Source organism: Mesoplodon bidens (assembly GCF_964165515.1).
Source record: "Mesoplodon bidens genome assembly, chromosome: 19".
Lineage (NCBI taxonomy): Eukaryota > Metazoa > Chordata > Mammalia > Artiodactyla > Ziphiidae > Mesoplodon > Mesoplodon bidens.
Window position 1 is genome coordinate 17162949 of NC_138179.1, and position 27381 is coordinate 17190329.

Sequence of the window (27381 nt, forward strand, 5' to 3'; positions counted from 1 at the left end):
TTCACACACTGGTGTGTATGCATCTAAATATACATGTGCTTTGAGAAAGGATGGGAAGAACATAATGTTTAACTCTTTTAAATTATCTATCCTGAAAAAAGTGCTCACATAAAAAAGAAGGAATTACACTGAATATCTACCCTAACATTGTAAAAACCTAATGTATAACATCCACACTTCTCATCTGCTTTACAAAGCCCCTACCACATCCATATTTTCTTTATACCCACATATAACCATTTCTGGACAAGTCTGATGTTATCTGTCCACATCATTCCAGCTTTCCAATCATTACATAATCATTCTTCTTAGATTCCCCTCAAATCATTATTTCATGACTTCTGGAGACTTTTCAAAATAACACCAATGATTGATCCCATCTTCTATGAGTACCCACAGAGTGTGTATAATTGTTTCTTTATCTCTTATTCCCTAAGCATAAAAGATTTAGCTCTTTTGTGAAAAATATTCAAAGATTACTTTCTTCAAAAGATCACCAAGCCAAACATATGGCCATATTTTTATTTACTACATATACTATAAACATATACAATACATGCTACAAAAAAAAAACATTTTTAAAAAAATTTAACTGTCAAGAAAGTGTATAGTGTTATAATACAATGGCACATGTTCATATTTTATTTCAAATTGGTTTGCTTATCACCCATTTCAAACCATTAACAGTGAAATGTTACTTAAGGATAATTAAAAATTATCTATTTGCATTATTAACAATAAACAATTCCAACAAATTAATAAGAATTAATCATGTCAAATATTAGTATCCAAAAAACGGGCTTCTGCAGAAATTATTATATAAAATATAGCAGCCAATTTCAGTTTATTTTGCTCTATGATAATGTACATATGCACTTAAATAGGATTCTAGCATTTGCTTTTGGAAGATACTTTTAACAAGTCCTTTGATTTCTTAAGGTCCAACAACCGCCACACCCAGCCAAATCTAATCCAACAGTTCATGTAATGGCTTTGGACAACCGATCATTGAGAAATTCTTATGATTTGGGTAGAGTTGCATGTTCCACCAATATTACATAGGATGAAAAGAGACATTACAAGCCAATATCAAAATTGAAGCAAAAGAAAATACAAATATTCAAATCAGTTGTGACAAAGCTTTTCTACAAATATTTTAAATGTCATACTTTTAGGAAACCAAGATTTAATGTGTATTTGGATTTTACAGTGTCTATGCTCTAACTGAAAATTTAACAGAGTAGTCAGATGGAATTAAGTCTAGTATTGCAAATCTGTCCATTCAACATTATTGAGCACCCACTATGTGCATAGCACTGTGCTAACATTTTAAAAGTCGAGTATTAAGGTCCTTATCAAGCATTACCTTAGTGTGAGGTAAAAATATATTAAATTAGCGTCAACTCATTAGTTTCCTTGTGGTAATGTATGTAATCCTGTGCCAGCTGGCTTCCCTGTGCCATATGATGAGCTTCTGCACAACCCTCATTCACTCACACAAGTATCTGTACACCAACTGTGCCAGGCATTGTGCTAGTCACTGGGATACCATGATTTGGCATATGTTCAATGAACGCAAATTAATCTTAACCTATGCAAAACAATTGGAAAGCTACATTACTTTTCTAAAATGAGGCCCAAAGCAAAAAACAAGGTGTTTCTATTGGTCATATCACACCACAGACCAGTAAGTGCCTCTAGACTGCAAACTAACTTTGAAAGTTTCATACTGTAGTCTAAATAGCCTAGATTATTTCTGGTCTTAAAAGTCAATTCTTTGGAGCACCTGACCCCATATAAACCATTCCATACTTAAAAGGGTTTGTAAACTAAACTTGAACACAAAGAAAAAGAGCCCCAAATGAAGGCAGTTTATAATGTAATGTACTTCAAGCACTATTCTGGCCATATGAAATTAATAATACATAAGTAATTCATGATTGGTTCAAACATTTTTCAAACCACTAACCCTATCCCCAAACTCATGTCATTTTAACTTGACTTTTATACAAGTTGTACATAAAGCAAAGGGCAGAATTTGGCCCCCCAACCGTCTACGGAATATTCTAAGTGATTGGTCCTTCCACTCTACACACAAGCGACGAATTCCAGAGTCCCCTGATAGGATACTGGCCCTCAGGAGAATGGCCCTGCTGGACCCCATGAGCCAGGAGTCTATTTCGCTGTGGTAGCAATGTGAACCCACTATGACCCCTTGAGGGACGGCAGAGAGCTGGGAGTTCGGCTGTCCACGCAGTGACTCCAACACTGGCTTAAAGCTACGCACTGAATAACGTGCTCTGCACACCCTGCTTATCATCTGGAATGAAAACAACACTCGTCTTGAGGATCAACCCATTTGTAGGTTTGGGGAAAAAGAATTACAAGGCTTGAAAGAACCCCAAGAAAAAGTATGAAGCACTGACTGGGAAGGAAGACAAATGCCTCTTGTAGTGTCCTCAGAATTCTCAGGATTTGAACTGTCAGAATGAGTCATACAATGGTCATGTTGTATAAATGAAAATGCATTCCCACTGGGTACTATCACACGGTGCAGGATGACTTCATGGGGGTGGAAGGGAACAGTCTATTGCCATTTGATAGCATGATTTCAGAATGAAAATAAAACCATTGAATACATCAGGGTAAGCAGTGTGCAGCACTTCTCTCCTGTCCATCAGTTTTCCACAGGTTGATTTGTATTGCCCGAGAGAAAGAAGGCAAGATACCTATCCCTTCAGATACACTCAGGCAACGTTGCTACCATCTAAAATTGCCAATTCAAAAGTTAACACACTAGCCCTCCAGTTTCGTACCCTGAATATGGTAAATATGACTAGGGATGGAGTAGTTCAGTCTAAAAGAGATCACAGGTAACAGAATGCTTATATAAACTAGACTGCTTTGACATCTGTAAGAAAATTGTATAGATGGCAATTGGAAAAAAAAAAAAGATTGTTCCCATCTGTGAGCAAAACTGTTTGTTGAGCTATACTCAGCTGAAGTCCTCATCGGGATTCTGTTGATCCAGCAGACGGACATGTGTGAATGGGAAGTGACCTCGTTTGCCATTACACTCCCCTTCCCACTGACCACTCACATTAATCTTCGTAACCTTTACCAGCTCACCGACCTGCAGGAGGAGAATAAGGACAACACTTTATTTCCAGTTATGAATGCAAGCTGAAAAACTCCATTCCTGGTTAGCCATACCCTGCCCACGTGATTGCTCTAGGGCTGATATCACAGAAATGGCTATTCACTGCCTCCCAAGCCCCAGCCACCAGACCGATTACTTGTGGTTAATGCAGGCAGGAGGAAGAAGTGATTTTAGCAGTGCAGAAAAACACAGAGTACAGAAGATAGAAGGGATCTTAAAACATGATTAGAAATCTCAAGTGTCTCTGGAGGAGCAACCCTACCTAGAATGATCTAGTATTCCTTATCTTTGTACCCACTACTCTTAGCTTCCTGCCTGACCCACACTGGCCCTCCCATCCCTGGCATATAGCAGCACAAACCCCCAGCCCACTCTCGTACACATATCCTGGCCTGCTGCTGCTTGTAGAGCAGAAGGCAATCATGGGAAGCATACTTCATTTGGTCCCAGAAAGTGAAGTTCTCATCACCTTCCTACCAAGGCAAGGATTTTCCCACTTGAGCAAGTACAGGCCAAGACTCCAAATTCCATCAGCTCCCTGAAAGACCCCACCTTCTTCAGCAAGTTTTACTTGGCAGAGGCCACTGCCGGCCAGTCCCCCCACTCCCACCCCACCATGTACTGACAGACCTTGTTGCTCCCTCAATGCCACTTGGTACTTGTTCATTAACAATAAGGGGACATCACGTTTTTGCTGTTACAAAAAGCTTCCTGTTGCAACATCAGATATTTTTGACAATCTAGGATATACCTCTATCTTATTATGAATCTTAAGACAAGGTCAGTCTGATGAATGGATTCATCCTGTAGCAAAGTATTTAACAATGGTGAGGTAAGTCCCCAAATGTCACTGGACTAAAGAACTTTACGACTATCCTTTAATTATGAACATCTGAGTTTTGAGCAGGCAAGTTGTTTCTAAACATTACTGTACATTTGGTTTTATTAAATTAATAACTACTACATATTTAACTTTCATAAAGTACTATAGAGAGCATTTTATATAAGTTATTTTCTAATAATCATTATACCCCTATAAGACAGGAATTGTTTTCATTTTACATACGAGAAACTGAGGTTCAGAGCAATTACATATTATACCTGAGGTCACAAAGCCAATGACAGGGCTGAGATTTGAGGCCAGAAATACCTGGCTCCCAAGCCCATTTATGTTTTTTCTGCTATACCAAGAACGTTCAAATTATGCTCCCACAGCCCTGGGGGTTCCTTCCCTAAGAATGCAGGCCAACCACTGGCCAAAGCCAACCCAAGTCTAGGCCGGGGCCTTCTCTAAAACCAGCTTGATCTCACTCACAGAGGAAACACGTTGCCTACTGGCCAGTCTACAATTTCCTAAAGAATTATCTGAAAACCGTAGAGGCCTAAAGTGGTTGTGGGGGTCATAAGATGCTGAGAAAAGGAAGATGGAAACCATCGGATATTAGAGAGACAAGGGATAAGACACAAGTGTGAGAAAAAGCAGCACCTTGATTTGTTGATAGTGAAGGCCAATGGTATAAGGGGAGGAGAGGGGAAAATGATATTGCATGTACATCTTTCCAAACAGATCCAGTTCCTATAGGCTGCTAGCACCAGGTTCTGTTTATTCCCAGCAATCTTCCAATTCAGTTCCTGACATCTGAGCAGGCCAACTATGACAAGCAAAAATTTTCAAACAGTCTTTGAAGAGAGGAAGCCCGGAGCATCAAGTGAAAATTTCCTTGGTAGTAAAAACAATCTAAAAGATTTCTTCCTATATCCCCAATTCTAGTTCTCAGACTATCTCACTTGTTCTCTCTTTTTTTTTTTTTTTTGCGGTACGCAGGCCTCTCACTGTTGTGGCCTCTCCCGTTGCGGCGCACAGGCTCTGGACGCGCAGGCTCAGCGGCCATGGCTCACGGGCCCAGCCGCTCCGCAGCATGTGGGATCCTCCCGGACGGGGCACGAACCCGTGTCCTCTGCATTGGCAGGCGGACTCTCAACCACTGCGCCACCAGGGAAGCCCTATTCTCTTCTTTTTAAAATCCTTGGGACTTCCCTGGTGGTCCAGTGGTTAAGAATCCGCCTTCCAGTGCAAGGGATGCGGGTTCAATCGCTGACTGGGGAACTAAGATCCCATATGCCGCAGGGCAACTAAGCCCGCGCGCCACAAATACGGAGCCCGCAGGCCACAACTAGAGAGAAGCCCCCATGCTGCAATTAAGACACCGCATGCCGCAATGAAAGAGCCCGAGTGCTGCAACTGAGACCCAATGCAGCCAAATAAATTTTTTTTAAAAAGTGCGAGGGAAAGAATATGAAAAAAAATAATAATAAAATAAAATTCTTGCAGTGTTGCAAGAAGTTAGCCTCTACATAAACTCCATAATGTGACTATTCCTTAGTGAATCTTCCTTGTTTCTGAACTGTCAACTACCTTTGACTCCCCACTCTTCACACATCCACACACACAACACGTTACTGGAATAATTGCCCGTGTGCTGCTAGCCCCTTGCTATGATACAGTAAATTATATCAAGTGCAGCACTCCCACCGCTGTTTTTGTTATTTATTTGTACTATGTGTTAAAACACTCATGTCATACTAAAGTGCTATTCAGGTAGCTGGACCCAGAATAATACAAGTCCCTGACCTTAAGAAAGAAAAAAACATTTGAGGGGATGTGTTTGCTCATGTCAAAAATCTAAATTGCCACTCATGTTAGATTCCCCTCCAGATGGGGATGAAAGGGTCAGTTTCTTTCAAGAAGCTGGTTTAATGACATCCCAGCTGTCATATGTGAATCCATCATTTTACTGATATTAAAAACACACCCAAGGGACATGAGGGAACATTCTGGAGTGCTGAAAATGTTCTATACTTTCATCTGGGTGGTTGTCACATAGGTATATATACATGTAAACTCACTGAGCTATATACTTATATACTTAGGATTGGTACGTTCTACCAAATGATTTCGTATCTAAATAAAAAAGTGAAAAGAAAAGAATGTTTGTTACGTTTTATCCAGCTTTTCTAGGTGTTTTGTAAAAGATGGTTCTTCAGGATACATCCTTAAGCCCACCATTATACTTGATACCAAAATCTAGGTTTAAACACCTCTCTTTTACTGTAAGATTGCCATTATTCTTAAGCATTCAAAGTGTTGTCTCAAATCACATCCCAAACAGCTCTAAGTGACGGGTAGGTAGAAATGTGGACCACCTTGCTGTTAATCAGTACCACAAAACCACACCAGCTTCTCCACAAACAGGGCAAAACCTGCTGATCTGCCCTCTGGCCTTTCTTCCTTCAGAGCTCGAAGGGAGAAACGAGTCGGGGTTCCCATACGGCAAGATGTTACTGGGGGGATGAATGAAGTGCAAATTAGTCCTTTGGACAACATCAGAGTCTGACATCATACAACATCTCAGATGTATACACTCTCTTGGTTCTACCCTACAGAGAAGGGCTCAGGAAAAGCACACCATCTTCTAGAATCCAAAATCTTTTTTTACAGTTGCTTAGGTTCTTGGCAGAGAAGTCCAACCACCACAGGGTGGGAAAAAAAAGCTGTGTCATGACTCTGAAACGATTCTGATTTTTAAATGGATAAAAGAAGAAAGCTGTAAGTGGTTAAGAGGCTAACCAACCTGCCCAAAGCGGCCCTGAAGTACAAGTACTTTGAGGAAGACCTTATTAAAATTAAATACCCTATGTATAATACCCTATGCGTTCTTTCTTCCAAAATATTCAAAGCACATGGGGACTCTTGGGGTCAAGAACAGACAAGTCCCAAAGGCAACATGACTCTCCTTTAGAACACATGAGGCCCTCGAGCTCCAACAGGGTGGAAGAAAGGGTAGCTGTCGAGCCTGGGGCTGAGTGCAGGAGGCGATGGGGCAGTCTAGGCACATGGTGCTCCACTAAGTCCAGGTCTTTCTCCAAGTCAGATGTGACACCATAATTTGTGCTCCTCTTCCCGTTAAGCAACAACACTCTGAAGCAGAATTCCCCAATGCCAGACCAGGGGATGCATATAGGTTTGAAGCTTGGTGTACTACTTCAAAGACAAAGAAAGCAAAACTGAATACTTGCCCCAGAAATGTTACAATTTTAAGACACAAAGGAATGTACTAATCAGTGAGCGCAGTAATAACTTAGTTCTAACACTACTGATTTCAAAATTCAAGTTATAGATGGAAAAAAAAATCCTCATCTGCATGCTAATGAAAAAGAAAGAACTTATAAAGGACCTAAAGCACTATGAAGCAGTTAACCTCTCCTTTCATGAGGCAGACCTCACTAACACCTTGTAAAGGAGAGACAGTGATGATTCTTTCGCCACCAAGGTACTATTTTAGTGTCCAGTCAGTTCCTAGCCTCTCAACCATATACCATATCCTCAGGAGCAAGTGCGCAAGTAAATTATGGCACCATCTGTAAAGAGGACTGAATGTGGTTACTTCAGTTTCTTCACTCCCAGGTAACTTGAGGAACACACTGGTTTCTTCCCTAGCTCTGTGTAGTTCCCAAGGTCAATCATGATCTTGGTACAGATTAGTCAAACCTAGAATTGATCTACAAGCCAAAAAAAAAAAAAAAAGAATTGATCTAGGAGCAAAAGATTTCCCAGTTCACCTTCACCAGTGAGTTCCAGTGATAATGAAAAAGAAATTGGAGCCCAAATGGCATTAAACAGGAGACATCAGGGAGCTGTGTGACCTAGTCAGCTGGTGTAACCCCAGGTGACTGCTTTTCTAGTTTGCCTTCTAACATGAAAGGCATCAACAGTTGCCAACGTTCCTTTGATCCAGATTTGCTGCATGATTCCAGTGAGTTCAGGGCAGGAAACACACATAACTTCATATAAATAAAACCAGGGAAACCAAGTACAGAGATGGAGTACAGGGACCTTGTTTTCAAATATTTTCAAACATACCAAGAACACATTTAGTAAATATTTCAAGATTTGACTGAAGGAGGAAAAAAAGGTAAGAAAACTACAGCAATCTAAGACAGGGGTCAGCAAACTATGGCCCATAAGCCACAACCAGCTTGCTGCCCCCTCTGTAAATAGTTTTATTGGAACACAGCAAGCTCATTTGTTGTTTTTCTACGACTGCTTTCTAGCTGCAATGGCAAAATGACAGAGGCCAGATGGCCTATAAAGTCCTTTACAGAAAGAAAAAGTCTGCAGACCCCTGATCTAAGGCATAGGTGATATTTAGGGTCCATCTAAAATCTTTCAAATCAGTGAAGACAAAGTGACGACAATTCAGTCTTAATGATTCACTTGCCTCAGAGATGGACTGAAATGGGCATGGCTCATATTGGTGGAAAGTTGCAGGTCTTTGAGATTTAACTGGTAGGTAGACTTCCTGGTGTAGAGCAAAAGCACCACACTGAAGACAGGTCTTACCCTGATTCTAGTCCAAGTCAGAAAAGATTCTCTATAGTTCAACAACTGATAATGACTGCAACTAAGTTCCCCATCCCCTTGGTGAGAGGTGGGGAGATGACCACATACAGCAGGTACATTTTAGCTCAACATAAAGAATTTTCTAAGAACTAGTCCAGTGAACTAGACCTGAGGTTCCCAAACTGTACAGTGTCAGAGTCACTGCAGCAAATTCAGAGGGGTGCCACCAAGTATTTTAAATTTTTGAGGGAAACACAGCAACATTTCTTATGCCATGTGAACTACCAGCTCGAGGCAGTTAAAAATTTTGACATCAGATTATACTACATCCCTTTCAAAGATGTCATATCTTTGTAGAGCTGGGTTTTGGCAGTTGCTATGATAAAAATCAAGTACCTCATGAAAATAAGTGTAGAACAGGAAATGAAGGTGGCAATGTTCCATATGGTCCCAAGGTTTGAGAAACTAAGGTGTACACATCTCATTAGTTAAATAACTGAAGTTATTTTATTAAAACAAAAATATTATTTTCTTCCAATTATTTTTATTATTTTTTCAAGTGGGTACTACGTTATTAAGATATAAATATTTAAGCTGTTTGAACCTACTGACTTAATAAATGGAACTGTTAAGTATTTCATTTGGCCTGGAACATTGTAAAATATTACTGAAACACTATGGGTTCTATGATCCAAGAAAGTTTGGAACCTCTAGACTACACTGTTGTGGATGATACAGAGCTCCCCAAAAGTAGAGATAATTCAAATACATGTTTAAAATCATCTGGGGGCGGAAGGGCAGAGAGATAGGGATATGGGATTAAGAAGGTACAAACTATTATGTACAAAACAAGCTACAAGGGGGACTTCCCTGGCAGTCCAGTGGTTGGTACTCTGCGTTTCCACTGCAGTGGGTGCGGGTTCAATCCCTGGTCGGGGAGCTAAGATCTCACACGCCATGCGGCGTGGCCAAAAAAACAACAAACAAACAAAAAACAAAAATAAACCATCAAAAAATAAAAAATAAAATAAAATAAGCTACAAGGATATATTTACAACACAGGTAACACAGCCAATATTTTCTAATAACTATAAACGGAGTATAACCTTTAAAAATTGTGAATCACTATGTTATACACCTGTAACTTACATGATATGGTACATCAACTATACTTTAATTTAAAAAATTATTTTAATTTATCTCTAAGGATACCAGAGGGCCTGCCTTCAATGTCCAAGAAGCTGGATTAGTTACTTCCAAACTCTGTTCCCATTGAGATCCTGTAATCTGAAATGAAGAAGTCCAAAAAGGATAGGAGAGGGAAAGCAGACAACTGTCTCAATGAACAAAACAGAAATCTACAGCTACAATTCCAGAAAAAGACAAACTAAACACAGCCAAGACTTGTCACTCAGGTTCTTATACTTTCTAATCTCATTTTTTCTCTCTGGATCACAGGGAATATTAAGGTCTTCACTCCACTTTTCCATACATAGGTCAAAAGGCCTAAATAACTTAGGTTTCACAGAGTTCCACATGGGGAGATGTAGAGTTGATGTAGTCACTGCTGCATATAATCAGGGACCCAAAGCACTTTACACCGTCCCTTATCTGTGCCCTGAAGGACAGGTCCGTGCCTAAGTCCACCTGAGAAGCTCCTTGGTTACGCAGAAGTCTTATAATACCAAAGGCAAGATGCCAGAAAATGGAAGTTACATGATTAGTACATTTAAAGATAATGGGGGGGCTTCCCTGGAGGCACAGTGGTTAAGAATCCACCTGCCAATGCAGGGGACACGGGTTCGAGCCCTGGTATGGGAAGATCCCACATGCCGTGGAGCAACTAAGCCTGTGAGCCACAACTACTGAGCCTGCGCTCTAGAGCCCGTGAGCCACAACTACTGAGCCCACGTGCCACAACTACCAAAGCCTCCGTGCCTAGAGCCCGTGCTCCGCAACAAGAGAAGCCACCACAATGAGAAGCCCTGTGCACCACAACGAGGACCCAATGCAGCCATAAATAAACAAACAAACAAATAAATATTTAAAATAAATAAATAAATAAAAATAAAGATAATGTCAGGGGGGCTTCCCTAGTGGAGCAGTGGTTAAGAATCCGCCTGCCGGGCTTCCTTGGTGGTGCAGTGGTAGAGAGTCCGCCTGCCGATGCAGGGGACACGGGTTCGTGCCCCGGTCCGGGAAGATCCCACATGCCGTGGAGCAGCTGGGCCCGTGAACCATGGCCGCTGAGCCTGCGCGTCCGGAGCCTGTGCTCCGCAATGGGAGAGGCCACAACAGTGAGAGGCCCGCGTACCGCAAAAAAAAAAAAAAAAAAAAAAAAAGAATCCGCCTGCCAATGCAAGGGACAGGGTTCGATCCCTGGTCCAGGAAGATCCCACATGCCGCGGAGCAACTAAGCCCATGTGCCACAACTACTGAGCCTGCGCTCTAGAGCCCGTGAGCCACAACTACTGAGCCCACATGCCAGAAGCCACCGCAAGGAGAAGCCTGCACACCACAATGAAGAGTAGCCCCCGCTCACTGCAAACAGAGAAAGCCCACGTGCAGCAAGGAAGACTCAATGCAGCCAAAAATAAATAAATAAATAAATTTATTTAAAAAGATAATGTGACGGACTTCCTCGTTGGTCCAGTGGTTAAGAATCCACCTTGCAATGCAGGAGACGCCAGTTAGATCCCTGGTCAGGGAACTAAGATCCCACATGCCACAGGGCAATTAAGCCCGAGCGCCACAACTAGAGAGCCTGAGTGCCGCAACTACAGAGCCCACGTGCTCTGGAGCCCACACGCCACAACTAGAGAAAAGCCCGCACACCTCAACGAAGATCTCGTGTGCCACAACTAAGACCCAATGCAGCCAAAAAATAAATAAATATTAAAAAAAAGAAAAAAAGATAATGTGATTATTCTGGACAGTCTACAGAGGCATAAAATAAACTTTAACACCTGCAATTTACAAGATAAATTCACTATTCAAGCTCCCATGGAGCCAGAAGCATGAAACAAAAACCGATCAAATCAAAATCTTAGATCAGCAGCAGAGCAACTAAGCCCGTGCGCCACAACTACTGAGCCTGTGCTCTAGAGCCCGCGTGCTGCAACTACTGAAGCCCATGCACCTAGAGCCCCGGCTCTGCAACAAGAGAAGCCACCACAATGAGAAGCCCATGCACCATAATGAAGAGTAGCCCCTGCTCGCCACAACTAGAGAAAGCCTGTAAGCAGCAACGAAGACCCAACGAAGCCAGAAAAAAATAAAAATAAAAAATAAACTTCCATTTCTTAAAAAAAAAAAAAAAAAAAAACTTAGATCAAATCAAAGATCAAAAAGATAAAAGGTGCCTCTGCACTGTTCTAGTGTTACTTCCAGTGTTTCTCCTTCAAAACACTCAGCATATCTACATTTGTTTAAAATCCGTCTTCATTAGAAGGTCCGGATGGAACAGATGGTGTCTTCCTGGTTCAGTTATATTCCCCCAGAATTACAGTGGGCAGAGGAATACCCCTACTTTGGTTGTTAGCTAGAATTAATCCCTTCTTTCCAACAGGCTTCATTCCTACTAGAGAAATCTGATGGGTAGGGAAAGAGGAAATAGGCATTAACTTATATTCTACTGGAGGACTCTGTTCCAGCAAATATACCATGCAGGAAACATCCATCTGTAAGATGAGGACAGGTGGATCTTGAACAATTTTTTAAATTTATTTTTTTAAGTACAGAAACCCTCTGTACTTAAAAAATCTTAGAGAGACCCTGATATATAACACAGTAAAAAACAGAGTTGCTTTGACTAAAAGCAAGAGAGGGAACCCAGAACCTCGCATCCTCAGCTACCTCCTGCGAAATGTTGGGGCACTGTGGAGCAGTCTGAACCCTATTATGTCTAGGGTTCTGCCCAATTCTAAAATGCAATGATTCTAATTTATCATGTTCAAGTTAACTGTAAGACTCCACTAAAACGTGCCTAGCTCATCTACAGATCTAAATTTATAGTGGGTCAAATATAGCAATGAATGTTTTTCTTATCAGAATGCTACAGTCAGAAAGCCAGAGTCTCCTAATCTTACCTCCTAGCCTCATCTCAATAGGGATGAGGCATCAGCTCCTATGAAAAACCAGAGATGGGAAAGGAGAACTGCCTCCCTGCATAGAGAATACAACTGAAGATATGCTGTCAGTGAAACCATACAAAACTTACACTGAGGAGGGCAGCACCACTGTTCTCAAACAAAAAGAATCACAGATTGAACCTGGGTATGGTTGCAAAGGCACCAAGGTAGATCTGGGTTCCTCATATCTCTACCTCGAACTAGTTTAAACAACCCATTCGATTTGTCTCAACATAAGTTTTTTCATACAACGAATAAGGATATCTAAGGTCTTTTCCAGCTCTAGATTTCTATGATGCTAAACTAACATCATGTTTTTTTAAGTACATACAGTGTTTTAAAGATATTATTTGGGGTATTTGTTCTAACTTGAAAGAAGCTATCTTCATCAATCAACATATATGGCTCAAAACTAATGTCCAAAAAAAAGAAAACTTACTGAAATCATAAACTAGTCTTCCACTTTAGTTTTTATTTCGTAAGATTTAGGTTTCACAGTAGCAGAACAGCTCAACCATCTTTGAGCACTAAAGCCTCTAATCAAGGCAGGTATCATTCAAAACAATTCTGGTGGGACTTCTCTGGTGGTGCAGTGGTTAAGAATCCACCTGACAATGCAGGGGACATGGGTTCGATCCCTGGTCCGGGAAGATCCCACATGCCGCAGAGTGACTAAGCCTGTGCGCCACAACTACTGAGCCTGAGCTCTACAGCCTGCGTGCCACAACTACTGAAGCCCACGCACCTAGAGCCCATGCTCTGAGACGAGAAGCCACCCCAATGAGAAGTCCGCACACCACAACAAAGAGTAGCCCCGCTCGCCGCAACTAGAGAAAGCCTGCGTGCAGCAACAAAGACCCAACGCAGCCAAAAAATTAATTAATTAATTAATTTAAAAAACAAAAAACAATTCTGGTAATTCCCTCGTGGTCCAGTGGTTAGGACTTGGTGCTTTCACTGCAGTGGGCCCGGGTTCAATCCCTGGTCGAGGAACTAAGATACTGCAAGCCACACAGTGCAGCCAAAAGACAAAACAAAACAAAACAATTCTCTTTGAGAAAGGAATTGCAAATGAAAGCAAAATTAATGTGATAACTATTCTCTACTGGGTGTCAGCTGGCTTGTTCCAAGAATGCTATTTTCACACTCCAGCCCAGTGCTAACAGAGTCTGCAATAAATGTCAAGAGTCACAACTGTCATGTGCACAGCACCGTGTTGGTTGTTGCCATCATCTGAACTTAAAATGAAAACATGAGGCTAGAAACTTTTCCTTACCCTCCAAACTCTAAGTGGGAAAAAGTGGTGTGACCTAGACAACATACATTTCATTTCTCATCAAAACCAGGACACAATTCTTTTAAGTCACAACATGATCTCTTAAAAACACACATTTTTCAGTCAAACCTGTAAGACCTAACTAACCCTCCTTTGCATCCATTATTCAGAATGTAAAAGAAAAATTTCAAATCCAGTAACATCAGAGACTACTTCAAATAAATTCCAGCTCACTGTACAGGCTAATACTCCCACTTAAAGGGCAGCTCCCCCGCCTCAGTGTATAAACATGACCCAAAGGAAACAAAATTTAGAGATTTCAGTTTACAAGAATATACTTTTGCACCTTCTCTGCTAACTTGTGCTCACAAAACTTCAGCCTGTGCTTATGAAATTTAGCTACTTACATTCAAGTTACCATATCTGAAAGGCTCTGAAAGATGGGAAAGCATGCTACTTCTACACTAGCTTTTATGCTGAACTAGCTCTGCATAACTCAGAAAGGAAGAAGAAAAGAAGGGAGGGAGGGAAGGAGAAAGAGAGGAGATAAGGGACAAAGCTGTAAGTGCTAAAGACAGGAATAAATACAATGCAATGGTTGGCGAGAGGAGATGGGCTACCAAGGATAACTATTCACCCGTAAAAGGCAAAACTTTATTCCTCAGGAGGAACTGGCTTCTTGTCTATAAAATGCATTAAACAGAGGGCTTCCCTGGTGGCGCAGTGGTTGAGAGTCCGCCTGCCGATGCAGGGGACACGGGTTCGTGCCCCGGTCCGGGAAGATCCCACATGCCGCGGAGCGACTGGGCCCGTGAACCATGGCCGCTGAGCCTGCACGTCTGGAGCCTGTGCTCCGCAACGGGAGAGGCCACAACAGTGAGAGGCCCGCGTACCACCAAAAAAAAAAAAAAAAAAGCATTAAATAACAAAGACCAAGTAAACCTGCTGCTCCTGGGAATTAATACTTTTGGGTATGTATCTCTTCATACCTATACACTTTACTATTCCTCCTGAATTACTTGATGAATACAATCAATCAATGGTAAGAAACCCCATACCCCCTAAAGTAAAAACATTTTTATAAGAAAATTAGTTTAAGTATTTTGATAGACACCACTTATTGTACTCAAATCTGTGTGAGCCCATCTTGTTTTAGATAATGATAAACAGAAAGAAAGAAACAGATTAGAACATAGAAGATGAGAAAAAATATTTTAGGTTAATTCCTGTGAATTCAGGTAGTATTATTAAAGTAGTCAAAGTATGGTTTAGTAGATCAATCAGAACATTCAGTTATACAGTTTTAAGCTTACTCATTCCAAAATAGGTTTTCTATAAAAAAGAGAAAACCCAACATTAAATGCCAAAATCAGTACTTAATGGTAAAGTACCATTCGACATCTATAACAACATCACAATGCTGTTGCTTGTATTCAGCATTCCTACAAAGCTCTAAGAGGTCTGAAAGGGAGACCCTGTAGCAGATCTCTTCTTTCTACATTTTGCACATTATGTACCTCCAAAGCCAAGGCTGTCTTGTCGTAGGCATTAGGGACTCGCTTCTGGATTACCCTGGCATAAATGGGCCCATTCTGGAGGTTAGGGAGCGGAGTGTTGACGCTGGGTTGGGCATAGGGCCCGGGCTCCGGCCCACCCAGTGGCTGTGGGTGGGAACCCTCCTGGTTACCTCCAATCAGAGCCGATACTGAGGCGGAGGCAGGTCTATACTTCTCGACGTAAGGGACTGGAATCATCCCCCTCTTGCCTTCGCTGTCCTCCGCATTCCACCACTGCTCTTCAGGCTTATCCCGGATTCTCAGGATGTCTCCTTTCTTAAAGGGAAGATCTTCCTCATCATTCCCATTAAAGTCAAAGAGGGCTCGTACATACTCTGCCTCCTCCTGCCTGAGAATCACTCCACTACCCTGCCTGGATCTGGAAACTGGTTCTATCAATGTTGTAGTGTCCAAATAGTGTATTTTGTAGAATTCCAGTAAAGCAGGCAATGAATCAAATTCTTGATCTCCTATTCGGAGTCTGGAGGGGCTCACCCCTGGAAAAAAACAGAGCAGGGTATTATTTAAAGATATATTATACTGGAGATGCAATGTAGATTTTAAGCATTTCCCAAACACGTTTAGTCAATATTTAATCAGAAAGAAAGAAAAAAACAAACAAACAAAAACCTGTCTAGAATAAATAACTGCTTCTCCTAATAGTAAACTAAAATCATACTTTGTAGCTCAAACATTCCCTGGGAAGAAAGATGCCTATCACCATCTGCAGCAGAGTCAGAAGGCTATGATAGACCAACCATGCCAGTCATGACATGCTCTCATACTGGATCAAAGACAGAGCAACATGGAGACTTCCTGTTCATTCTTCCCAAGTGTTCTGCTGCTATTCCATTTACAGGGTACAAACGGTTCAAGGCTGTGTCACAATCTTCTTTTCAACCTCAGGAAATGTAGCAAGCTCTCCTTTTTCATAAAAGTCACAGCAGCTATCCCAGGAAGAGGTGGGGAGAGCTTGGTATCTACCCCAGGATCATACATTCGTATCTTCACATCTAGAATGTACAATTCCTAATAAGAAAAAGTTTTAGACTATCTTTTTAATCCACAATTAATGACCTCAATCTCACTTCTGACAACTAAAAACTAAGAAGCTAACTGCTTGAAAATCAACTTACAAGATCTTCACTTAAATAAAACATGGAAACTGGACTGTTCCCTTAGAAACAAACAGGTCTTGAAAAAAGGTAAACAAGGATGCTCAGGAAAATAAAGAAGTGTTAAAATCCTCAAACTGATGACACACTGAGGGTCCAAGAGAAAGGACATATTAGGAATGCTTAAAATTCACATGACACAAAGATGTGTGAGGCCTTTGACACAGGGCATACTTTAAACTGGTTCCCTCCCTATCCTGAGATTCTAGAATTGAAGGATAATAAATGAATGTATTTTGCTTCAAATAAGAAACAAAGTTTCTAATGAGGAATACAAACCTTTAACTTGCACTCTGCTAAGCACCCAAAATATCAATATCTTAATTGGATTTTTTACTATTTGGTTTCCTGATAAAGGAATGCATAGCTCTACAGAACACTGCTTCTCATGGAGTTTATTTTTAATTTTTTTTTTTTTTTTTTTTTTGCGGTACGCGGGCCTCTCACTGTTGCTGCCTCTCCCGTTGCGGGAGCACAGGCTCCGGACGCGCAGGCTCAGCGGCCATGGCTCACGGGCCCAGCCGCTCCGCGGCATGTGGGATCTTCCTGGACCGGGGCACGAACCCGTGTCCCCTGCATCGGCAGGCAGACTCTCAACCACTGCGCCACCAGGGAAGCCCCCAGGTTTTTTATATAGGTATATATATACACACGTCATAAATACATTTTTATAACTAGATTACTATAATTTTATACCTTGCCCCTTTTCCTACAATAAAAGTGTTTTACTTTATACAATATTCTATTATATAATATTTATATAATAAAAATTTCCCCATATTCTTCAAGAATATGACTTTTAATGGCTATAAAATATTCCCAACTTTTCACTATTGCAAACAATGCTGTTATGAGTGTTTTTGTTCTGGTCTACTAATGAACATTTTTATTACTTCCTTATGATAAACTCCTTGAAATGCAATTGCTGGATCAAAGGGTAAGAACATTAAGGTTTAGGGACTTCCCCGGCGATCTAGTGGTTGAGACTTCACCTTCCAATGCAGGGGGTTTGGGTTCGATCCCAGGTTGGGGAGCTAAGATCCCACATGCATGCCAAAAAACCAAAACATAAAACAGAAGCAATACTGTAACAAATTCAATAAAGACTTTAAAACTGGTCCACATCAAAAAGAAAAAAACAAAACAAAACAAAACATTAAGAACATGAAGGTTGGACTTCCCTGGTGGCACAGTGGTTAAGAATCCACCTGCCAACGCAGGGGACATGGGTTTGACGCCTGGTCCGGGAAGATCCCACACGCCACGGAGCAACTAAGCCAGCACGCCACAACTACTGAGCCTGCGCTCTAGAGCGCACGCGCCGCACCTACGGAGCCCACAGGCCAGCACCTACTGAAGCCCGTGCGCCTAGAGCCCATGCTCCTCAATGAGAAGCCACCGCAATGAGAAGCCCACACACCAAAATGAAGAGTAGCCCCTGCTCACTGCAATTAGGGAAAGCCTGCCTCACCGCAGCAGCGAAGACCCAACGCAGCCAAAATAAATAAAGTTTTAAAAAAAAATGATAATAATAATACTAAGGTTTACGTTGCCAAACTGTCCTCCAAGAAGTTTGATAGTTTTACACTCCCACCAGTAGTTTACGAGTTCCCATTTCCCCCATATCCTTGCCAAACAGCAGGGATATCTCTTCTTAAATATTATCTTTGATTGTTTGATGTTTTTCATGTTTATTGACTATTTGTACTTCTTTTGTGAAAGTTACTTGTTCGATTCCTTTGTTAAGGGAAACAGCCAATCTACCCTCTCCACTCCTATTAAGACTAGCCCACCCATCTAAAACCCTTTGCTATTAATGCTGTGAAACAGGAACACTGTGGTAGCCCAGCTGTCTAAATCACTTCACCACTCAAAAAAAAAATGAGACCAAATTATTTTGTTCAATGTTAGAAGAAAACACTTCTTCCAGAAAGACCAGAAAAAGTACATTTAAAAACTTTGGAAGTTAATCAAAAGTCCTCAATACAGAATGAGTACTGATGAGTGCCTTCTCTTTTCACCCAAATGAAAGAAAGATCAAGACACTGAGAGGACAGATGCACATTTCTTATATTGCAAAAGTCCATCTGTGGAATTCATGGCTGTAAACTAAAACAAGTTAATAGCCCACATTCAATAATGTTGGCTGTCTCTCCAACTCAAGATGTTGAAATACATGCCCAAAGCCAGGATTGTCCATCTACGGCAAACACTCATCAGACACCAGCATAATGCAACCCAATAGTTCCAAGTTCAGGACTGGAGAGATGATTTTGGTAATGACCATACCAGAGCATGGTGGTGCTATATTCTGGAGTTTCTCTTCACTAAAGCGGATCACTGATGGGCAATTATTCCTATTCAAGTCTGGTAAACGAGATGCATGGCTATCTCACCTATCACCGCTAGGCTATAGTGAACTTTCAGGTCTGTGGAACTATGTTAAGAACAGGGTCAGTGTGAGCTCCAAGAAGTCCTACTTAGCACTGCCTGGTCAAGAAAGCCTCCAGGGCAAAGTGGTAGGGAGAACCTTCACACCAGCAGAGCACCCCGGCTTAGAAAATGGTCCTGATGACACCTGGGAAGAAAAGCTCCCTTGCTAGAATTTACCCAACTACATTCCAAGGTACAACAGCTAATATGGTTTTCACTAGTCACCTTTTTGGGACAGTGGTTGGCAGACTGTACGTGCTTAGTAAGTGTTAGATATTATCCTTTTTTAAAAATATTTTTATTTACTTATTTATTTATTTACTTACTTATTTATTTTGGCTGCACTGAGTCTTAGTTGTGGCACGCGGGATCTTAGTTGCAGCATGTGGGATCTAGTTCCCCAACCGGGGATCAAACCCGGGCCCCCTGCATTGGGGGCATGGAGTCTTACCCACTGGACCACCAGGGAAGTCCCATGTTAGATATTATTCTTAATGAACGTAACTCTGAAGTGAGGAGAAGTTAAATCAAGATCTGTTCCCAGCTTTGAGAAACTCACAGTGTAGTTGGGGATACAAGCATACGCAGTGTGGTTAGTAAGCAAGGAGTGTAGCAGCATGTCTTAGGAAGACATTATTTTTTTCCCCTGGCTTTCACTTCCAACTGGAGACATGCTCTTACAAAAAATAGTGGCAACAACAAATTATGTTCTAAGATACAACAAAATCACAATAAAAGAGCAGCTCTTCCTGTTCCTGAACAGTTTTTTTCTTTTTTGGCCACACTGTGCGGCTTGGGGGTCTTAGTTCCCCGACCAGGGATCACACCAGGGATCGAACCCAGGCCCCCAGCTGTGAAAGCTCCGAGTCCTAACCACTGGACCGTCAGGGAAGTCCCCTGAATGCTTCTAAGGTACTCTTTTCATTCCAAGATGGCAACTACTCCCTTTCATCCACTGTTATGGTTTCTCCGATTACTGTACTATCCCAAGTGAAATGTGTTTTGGTTTTTTTTGGGGGGGTGGGATAGGGTTTAGAAGGACAAATAAGACCACTAAGCCAAGTCCCTTAAAAAGATCAGCATGAGAATTCCGAAAACAAAAACTCAGTTCATCTGCCAGAAAGGCAGCAAGTTGGTTCAATTCACTTCTTGCTCAAATGCTTCATGATGGGAACTGGGCCCACTATTTTGTTTTGTTTGATTTTTGCTTGGCAATTCCAACAGACACAAAAATACAAGGAAAACACCAAGTGAAAATTTACCTATAAATTCTTTACCTTTCCTTTCTTTAAAAAGGTATATATATATATATATATATATATATATATATTTTTTTTTTTGGCCACGCCGAGAGGCTTATGGGATCTTGGTTCCCCAACCAGGGATCAAACCCAGGCCCAGGGCAATGAAAGCATGGAGTCCTAACCACTGGACTGCCAAGGAATTCCCTCTTTTCCTATTCTAACAACACTATAATTATTCCATAGAGGAATACCTGTTTTTGCATACTGCTGCAGCAGTTAGAGTTAGATATATGGGGCGATCAAGCTTCACTAATCCAGAAGAGAAGGAGGGGGAACAGAACATACATAAGCCCCAGATAAGCCCAAACCTCACCACAGCTATGCGTTCTGGTTCCTTTTCCCTAGTTCATCTCCTTCCAACCACAAACAGCCAAAGGCAGGAAATAGAAGGGCGGGAAAGGAAGGAGATACAGTCAGTCAGTCTAGAGAACAGAACAACAGAGTTCTCATAGCTGGGACTTGGAAAACCTCACTGACTTGTTCTACATTAAACCTGTGCTGGATTCTGAATGTGCAGTTATGAACACAATCAGAAATCAAAATCAATGCAGTCAGAAGTATCTTTTAACCAAAAGAGTTGTACATGCTCAACTCATTACTTCTAAGCATTTCAGCCCTCAAGTTACATCAGTTTTTACAAGACCACTCTCTGGAGGTTTTATGAAGAACACCCAAGAGCTCTGTGGGCTAAACAGGCCAGGTCACTTCTGGCATGGGCACCACCACAGTGGCTCCATCACCAGCCTCTCAGTCTCACAGCACTTCCTCTTCTTTCCTTTCCTCTTTAATTCTCATTCCCTCTTTCTCCTCTGCCTAAGCTATTTACAGAGGCTGCTTAAGCACTCTCACTACCTGTCCAATACAAAGGGCTAATAAGGCCACTGACTTCCACTTGAGAAAGTATACTGAAAAAAAAAAAAAAATGTCATGAAGAACCTAGGGGCAAGATGGGAATAAAGACACAGACCTACTAGAGAATGGACTTGAGGATACGGGGACGGGAAAGGGTAAGCTAGGTCAAAGTGAGAGAGTGGCATGGACATATATACGCTACCAAACGTAAAATAGATAGCTAGTGGGAAGCAGCCGCATAGCACAGGGAGGTCAGCTCGGTGCTTCGTGACCACCTACAGGGGTGGGATAGGGCGGGTGGGAGGGAGACGCAAGAGGGAAGAGATATGGGGATATATGTATACATATAGCTGATTCACTTTGTTATACAGCAGCAACTAACACAACAATGTAAAGCAATTATATGCCAATAAAGATGTTAAAAAAAAAAGAAAGTATACTGAAGACATATCAAGATGTACGGTTTCCTAAGCAAATAGAACTTCCTAAAAATGGTGGATGTCAGCATGGTATACTTTGCAGATTCAGACTGACTAGGTTTGATGAATTCTATCTCTGATCTTTCTTAGCTATATTAGCTGTTATTTAACTTCTCACAGGGCCTAGTTCCTAACTAATAAAGTTCCTGAAAGTAGCTGGTATATTATAGGTGCCCAATAAAAAGCAAATCAGTTTAACACACACCCCCAAACCTCCGAATTCCTTTAGAAATTTTCAATTCATCCCCAAATCCAGAGTCTGCTGCACTGTTTCCCAGAGAAGCTTCCACAGAATCTCAAGATGCTTCTCAAAAAGTTCCGTGGTCAAATTGGTTTGAAAGACCCAGTATCCAATACCTGCCTCTCTTAGAGTCGTAATTTCACATGAGCATAGTAAAGGCTTGGAGAAGTTCTGCAGTAAATAAACCCACCTCCTTTTACCAAGGAATTTTTTTTTTTTTTTTGGTCTAAAACCTTTAAGTAACTCACTGAAGAACTTCTCCAGAACCAATGAATGGAGGGATACTCTGATATTAAAGAGCAAATTATGAGGACCAGATTTGAGAACTACAAAGATGAGGTAAACAAATGAAACAGATGCTGAAGGTACAAAAAGGCAGCGGTAAATAACGGGCAGTCCCCTAAGATCTCCAGAAGTGGCTTGGCCCAGCACCACCTTGAAGAGGCAGTACAAACAGTTATCACCCTAGCTTCTACCCCCCACCCCCAAAACGAGGCAAGTTCTTATGCTCCACTCACCCACTAGAGCAACAGGTGGGAGGCTCTGGGTCGAGAAGGTGACGGCAGGCGCCATCCTATTTCCATGTACTGGATCCAACGTTCCTTCACGCTTCTTGATGCACCCCACCCCCCTCCACCCAGCACTTACTCCTTCAGACATGCTGTAAGCCTCTCAAAGCTGAGAACAGTTTTCCACCTTGCTTCAACTCCTCCCTCTCAACCACATAGATTAATATACCTAATGCTTACTGAGTACTTACTATAGGCCAGTTCCATTCCTAATACACTAAAACTCACTGAATCCTCGAAACAACCCTATGAGGTCAGTATTACTACTTCCCCTCTTTCACAGATAAGGAAACTGAGGCAGAGAGAAGTTAAAGAACCTGCCCAAAGTTATATGAGTAGTAAGCAGCAGGTAAGGAAGGTTCAAACCCAGGCTTCAGAGCACAAGCTTATAACTACTTTCCCTACTCATATTTACTCAGTTTTATTGATTGTCTACTGGACAAGGTCTAGTAAAACCTCATGTTCCAAGAGGAAAAAACTAGTGGATCCATCAATGATTGCAAAGTCTTCCCAAGAGGTACAGCTGACAGAGTATGACCAGTAGACATGACCAAGCCCTCTCCTATGGCCCTGGGGCACAGTCAGATCACTTCCAGGCAATGGCAGCACTGGTAGCCTGTGGGAGCTAAATGCTTAAGTTAAAAACAGGTTCACTGGTGGGGACTTCCCTGGTGGTCCAGTGGTTAAGACTCCACGCTCCCAATGCAGGGGGCCCGGGTTCGATCCCTGGTCAGGTTAGATCCCACATGCCACAACTAAAGATCCTGCATGCCGCAAGACCCAGCGCAGCCAAAGAAATAAATAAATTAAATATTTTGAAAAACAAAACAAAAAAACACCAAACAGGTTCACTGGAAAAGGTTGAGAATACCTGGTCTATTTTGTCCCTATGCCTCTAAAATCTATATCTAGGCCATTCCATACAAATTCATCCTCTACATTATCTCTATAAAATACACTATATAATCCTAAACAAAAAGCTCATTTCCCATATTCAATCTGCTAAATAAGGTTATTAAAAGCCTCTTTGTCACCAACTTCAGATAGCAGATGTGTATTCTCTGAACACTAAAGCCAGTTTCTTCTTGTCATTCTTCCCTTTTGGTCTTTAAACAGAACCTGGGACCCAGGGCAGAGACAAAAGTGTTGAGTCCTCAAAGTGCACTGTGGGATCTCAGAAGAAAACTGGCTTTGACAGAAAGGAGTACAGTGTATTAGTGTCAGCTTTAGGTCACAATTCCTAGGTTCAAATTCTGGCTCAGTCATTTACTAGCTGTGTGACTTTGGGCAATTTACTTTATCTCTGACTCTCAGTTTCCTCATCTATAAAATGGAAATATTTTAATAAGTGGAGATCATAGTACTTTCCTCACTAGATTGTTATAGACAGTAAATGAGACAAGGCACGTAAAGTATTCAGCAAAGTGCCTGGCATAGAATAACCAGTCAATAAATGTTAGCTATTAATATTGTATATGCCTTTCTAAAATTCAAGAAATTCTTCTGTGTGGTTTCAAAAGAATAAGAGCTGGATGGGGAGAGGGAGAACAAAGACTAAGTAGTTTTTATAAAGACAGCAACTGAATCAATTGCCCTATGTGGAAAATAGGGTACACAGCAGAAAGAAAAATGACCACAATGCCCATGAACTTTCCACACCCCATGCACAAACTTTAGCAATCCTCACCTTCTCTCTTGGGCCAAGAATCTGACCTCATATCTGTTATGAAAAGGTGGAGCTCAATATTAAGGTAAGAGCTGAGATTAAAGTTGTAACACCAAGATGTGGGGAAAGCTCAAATAAAACTGCCTGCTGCTATTTCCACATTCCGCAACCAACAAAACACATACACAAACAAAATGTTGAGAATTGAGTTTCAGGGGCCGTTTGCTATGTCACTGCACAGTAATGCAAAACCCTAGACACCATGAAGGTGGTAAAAAGTAGAACATATTTGATTTAGTGTAAATACAAAAATATTCCCGTCTCATGTTATAATGCTATTAAACCAACCAGACTGAGAAAGACCTCAGATAACTGTGGGCTTAAATATCCCCACGCTTGGGACTTCCCTGGTGGCGCAGTGGTTAAGTATCCGCCTGCCAATGCAGGGGACATGGGTTTGAGCCCTGATCTGGGAAGATCTCACATGCTGCAGAGCAGCTAAGTCCGTGCGCCACACCTACTGAGCCTGTGCTCTGGAGCCCGCGAGCCACAACTACTTAAGCCCGTGTGCCACAACTACTGAAGCCCGCACGCCAGAGCCTGTGCTCCGCAACGAGAGAGGCCACCGCCATGAGAAGCCCTCGCACCGCAACGAAGAGTAGCCCCTGCTCACCGCAACTAGAGAAAGCCCACACACAGCAACGAAGAACCAACACACCCAAAAATAAACAAACAAATAAGTAAATTTATTAAAAAGAAAAACAAAGTTAAAAAAAAATATCCCCATTCTCTTTTTAAAATTGGTACGTGTTAACAACAAAGAGACTACTCCATCTCCCCATTTCTGGCCAGAGTGTATAAATCTAAATTAGGACTCTCCTAAAAGGGCAAGTCTGCAAAGGCTGGTTCAGGAGCCTCCTAATTCACAGATTGGCCTGGATCTCGTCTCAGCTGGTCAGGACCAAACTGCTTCAACTTGGGAACAGTGAGAAGGTGCTAAGACTCTTGGTGCTGTTACACAGATAACAGCAACCTCAGAATTACTCTGTACCTCACAAATCTCAAGTACTAAGTGCCCAAATCTCCTTAAGACTCCCCAAACAACTCCAATGGCATGGGTAAGAGAGTCACATCTCAATCTCTGGTAAGGAAGATCCGGTACAGATAATTTAAATTCTCAGAGAATCAGCTCAGCAGGGTCTGTTCCCAACATCTAGGAAGACTCAGGCCACAGCCCTCAAAGTTACTGAACAAGGAGACGCCCTGGAGTACAAGACAGACAATGTTGAGGTTCAAGAAAAAAATGAAGCTCCATTCATTTTCAGGGAAGGGATTGTCTCCACTGTCTTATTTCTGAATTATTTCCTGAAAAAAAATCTTTCCTCCACTAATCGCTTTGAAAACTAGAAGCCCCTCATTGTGGAGGGCAGTCTCTGGACGCTAAGATCTCTTGAACACAGTCAGCCGGTCATCAGCTTATTCTGGGCTGGTCACAGAGGCCTTTCTTTTATAACCAAGGCACTTAGCTCACCACCTTCGTCCTCCGCGGGGGAAGAGGACGGTAAAAGTATTTTGGAAAAATGCCCAAGAAAGGAAAAAGCTGACCGGTTTCCTGAGGGTGTCTCCATCCCTCCCGGCCAGTATGCGGTGACTTCCTACCAAAGGCCACCAGGGGAGTATGGCCAAACCCGGCTCTCCAACACTGCAGGAAATGTTTCAAGCCTAAAAAGCCACTTGCAGGATTATCGGATTCATTCCGGGCACCGCTGCCAAGTGATGCCCCCGCAGTGCCAACATCCCCCTCAGCTCTTTTGTCCCCACGTTGCTCGGCCCTGCTCGGGCGCTAGCCCCACCCTGGGGCCGAAGCAGTTCCCCTTCCCCTGGGCTGTCCTCCCAAGTCACACCCAGAGGCCTGGGTCAGCGGCTCCTCCTCCCCCACACACTCCCGCTCGTCCGTGGGAGCGAGCCCCGGCAGCTGGCTGTCCCCCCGGCCACGGTCACTCCGGCCCTCTGCCTACGTCCCTCGTGGGGGTCAGCTCTCGAGGAGCAGCCGGCCAGGCTGGGGAGTTACGCGGCCCTCACCCCCGCCCGGGGCCTCCCGTCCCGTCCGTCCCTCACCGGGCGGAGGCTGGGCGGGCGACGGTGGCACCGGCGGGCGCGGGCCGCTGCTGTTGATGATGTAGTGGGAGACGCGCGAGTTCTCGGAGACGCTAAGCACATAGTCCCCGGGGCTGGTGCTCGAGTCCCGCACCAGGAACACCCCGTGCCGCTGGCCCTGCAACAGCGCCACCGCCTCCTGCCGACTCAGCCGCCCCCAGTACCAGCTACTCCGCTCCTCCGAGTCGAAGTTGCCCGCCATTGCCGCCTCCACGCCTCCACGCTGGGCCGCCGCCGCCGCGCGCGCCCCTCCAGCCCCGGCGCCCGCCGCCCAGCGGACCGGCTCGGGTCTCAGCCTCACAGCAGCGCCCGAAATGGCGGCGGAGGCCGCGGGCCTTCCCCACCGGAAATGACGCGCTCCCTGCCCCTGGGAGGATGCCGGGAAGGGGACCGCGGCCCGCCATTGGGAGAAGGGCAAGGCGCAGCCCTTGCGCGCACTGCGCATGCGGCCTCTTGGGCGTCGTCGCGTGGCGGGGACCGGGACTGCAGAGGGCGGAGAGGCGGAGTCTAGGGCCGAGGGGCGGGGCCTCAGCTACCAGTCCACTGTTGGCCGCACGGTTCTTTGCTCCTCCGGGTTTCAAGTTCCTGGAAGGCCCAGGTTTCTAGGCAGTGACTAGGAGACAAAATTAGAGTAAAAAGGTGATGTGGCCCCAGGGCCTGAGTTCCCTGAGACAGTCTTTTTCGGATGGTTCCTCCAGCTTCTCTCCAGGCCTGCTAAAGTTCTTGTTTTCATTGATTCATTCAGCAAACAGTTGACCACATTTGTCCTGCTGGTGCAAAGGTCATCAAGGCTGGGCCCTTTCCTCACCGAATTCTCAGAACAGTAGGAGGAACCAGGAAACAGTCAATGACGAAGGAATACCAGTGATACGATGGGGAAGGGACAAGGGGCTCTAGGAATACAGAGCAGGGCCCCCTAATCCACTCTGTAGAGGAATCCAAGAGGGCTTCCCAGAGGAGGTGGCTTGAGCTGAATATTGAA

At 43.0% G+C, this 27381-nt stretch overlaps 1 protein-coding gene across 2 annotated transcripts; it reads right to left on the bottom strand.

Annotated features, from left to right (window-relative positions):
* Nucleotides 1–506: 506 nt before the first annotated feature.
* CRK (CRK proto-oncogene, adaptor protein) lies at nucleotides 507–26739 on the bottom strand. Of its 2 annotated transcripts, none has more exons than XM_081218475.1 (3): nucleotides 26361–26739; nucleotides 15485–16020; nucleotides 507–3133 (listed from the first exon to the last, which is right to left on the bottom strand). In XM_081218475.1, the coding sequence occupies exons 1-3, from the start codon at nucleotides 26599–26601 to the stop codon at nucleotides 2996–2998; spliced, it is 915 nt and encodes a 304-aa protein (XP_081074601.1). In that variant the 5' UTR covers nucleotides 26602–26739; the 3' UTR covers nucleotides 507–2995. The 2 variants fall into 2 exon arrangements, with proteins under 2 accessions (XP_081074601.1, XP_081074602.1); XM_081218476.1 differs by having other exon boundaries at nucleotides 2932–3133; nucleotides 15655–16020.
* Between the last annotated feature and the right edge of the window lie 642 nt (nucleotides 26740–27381).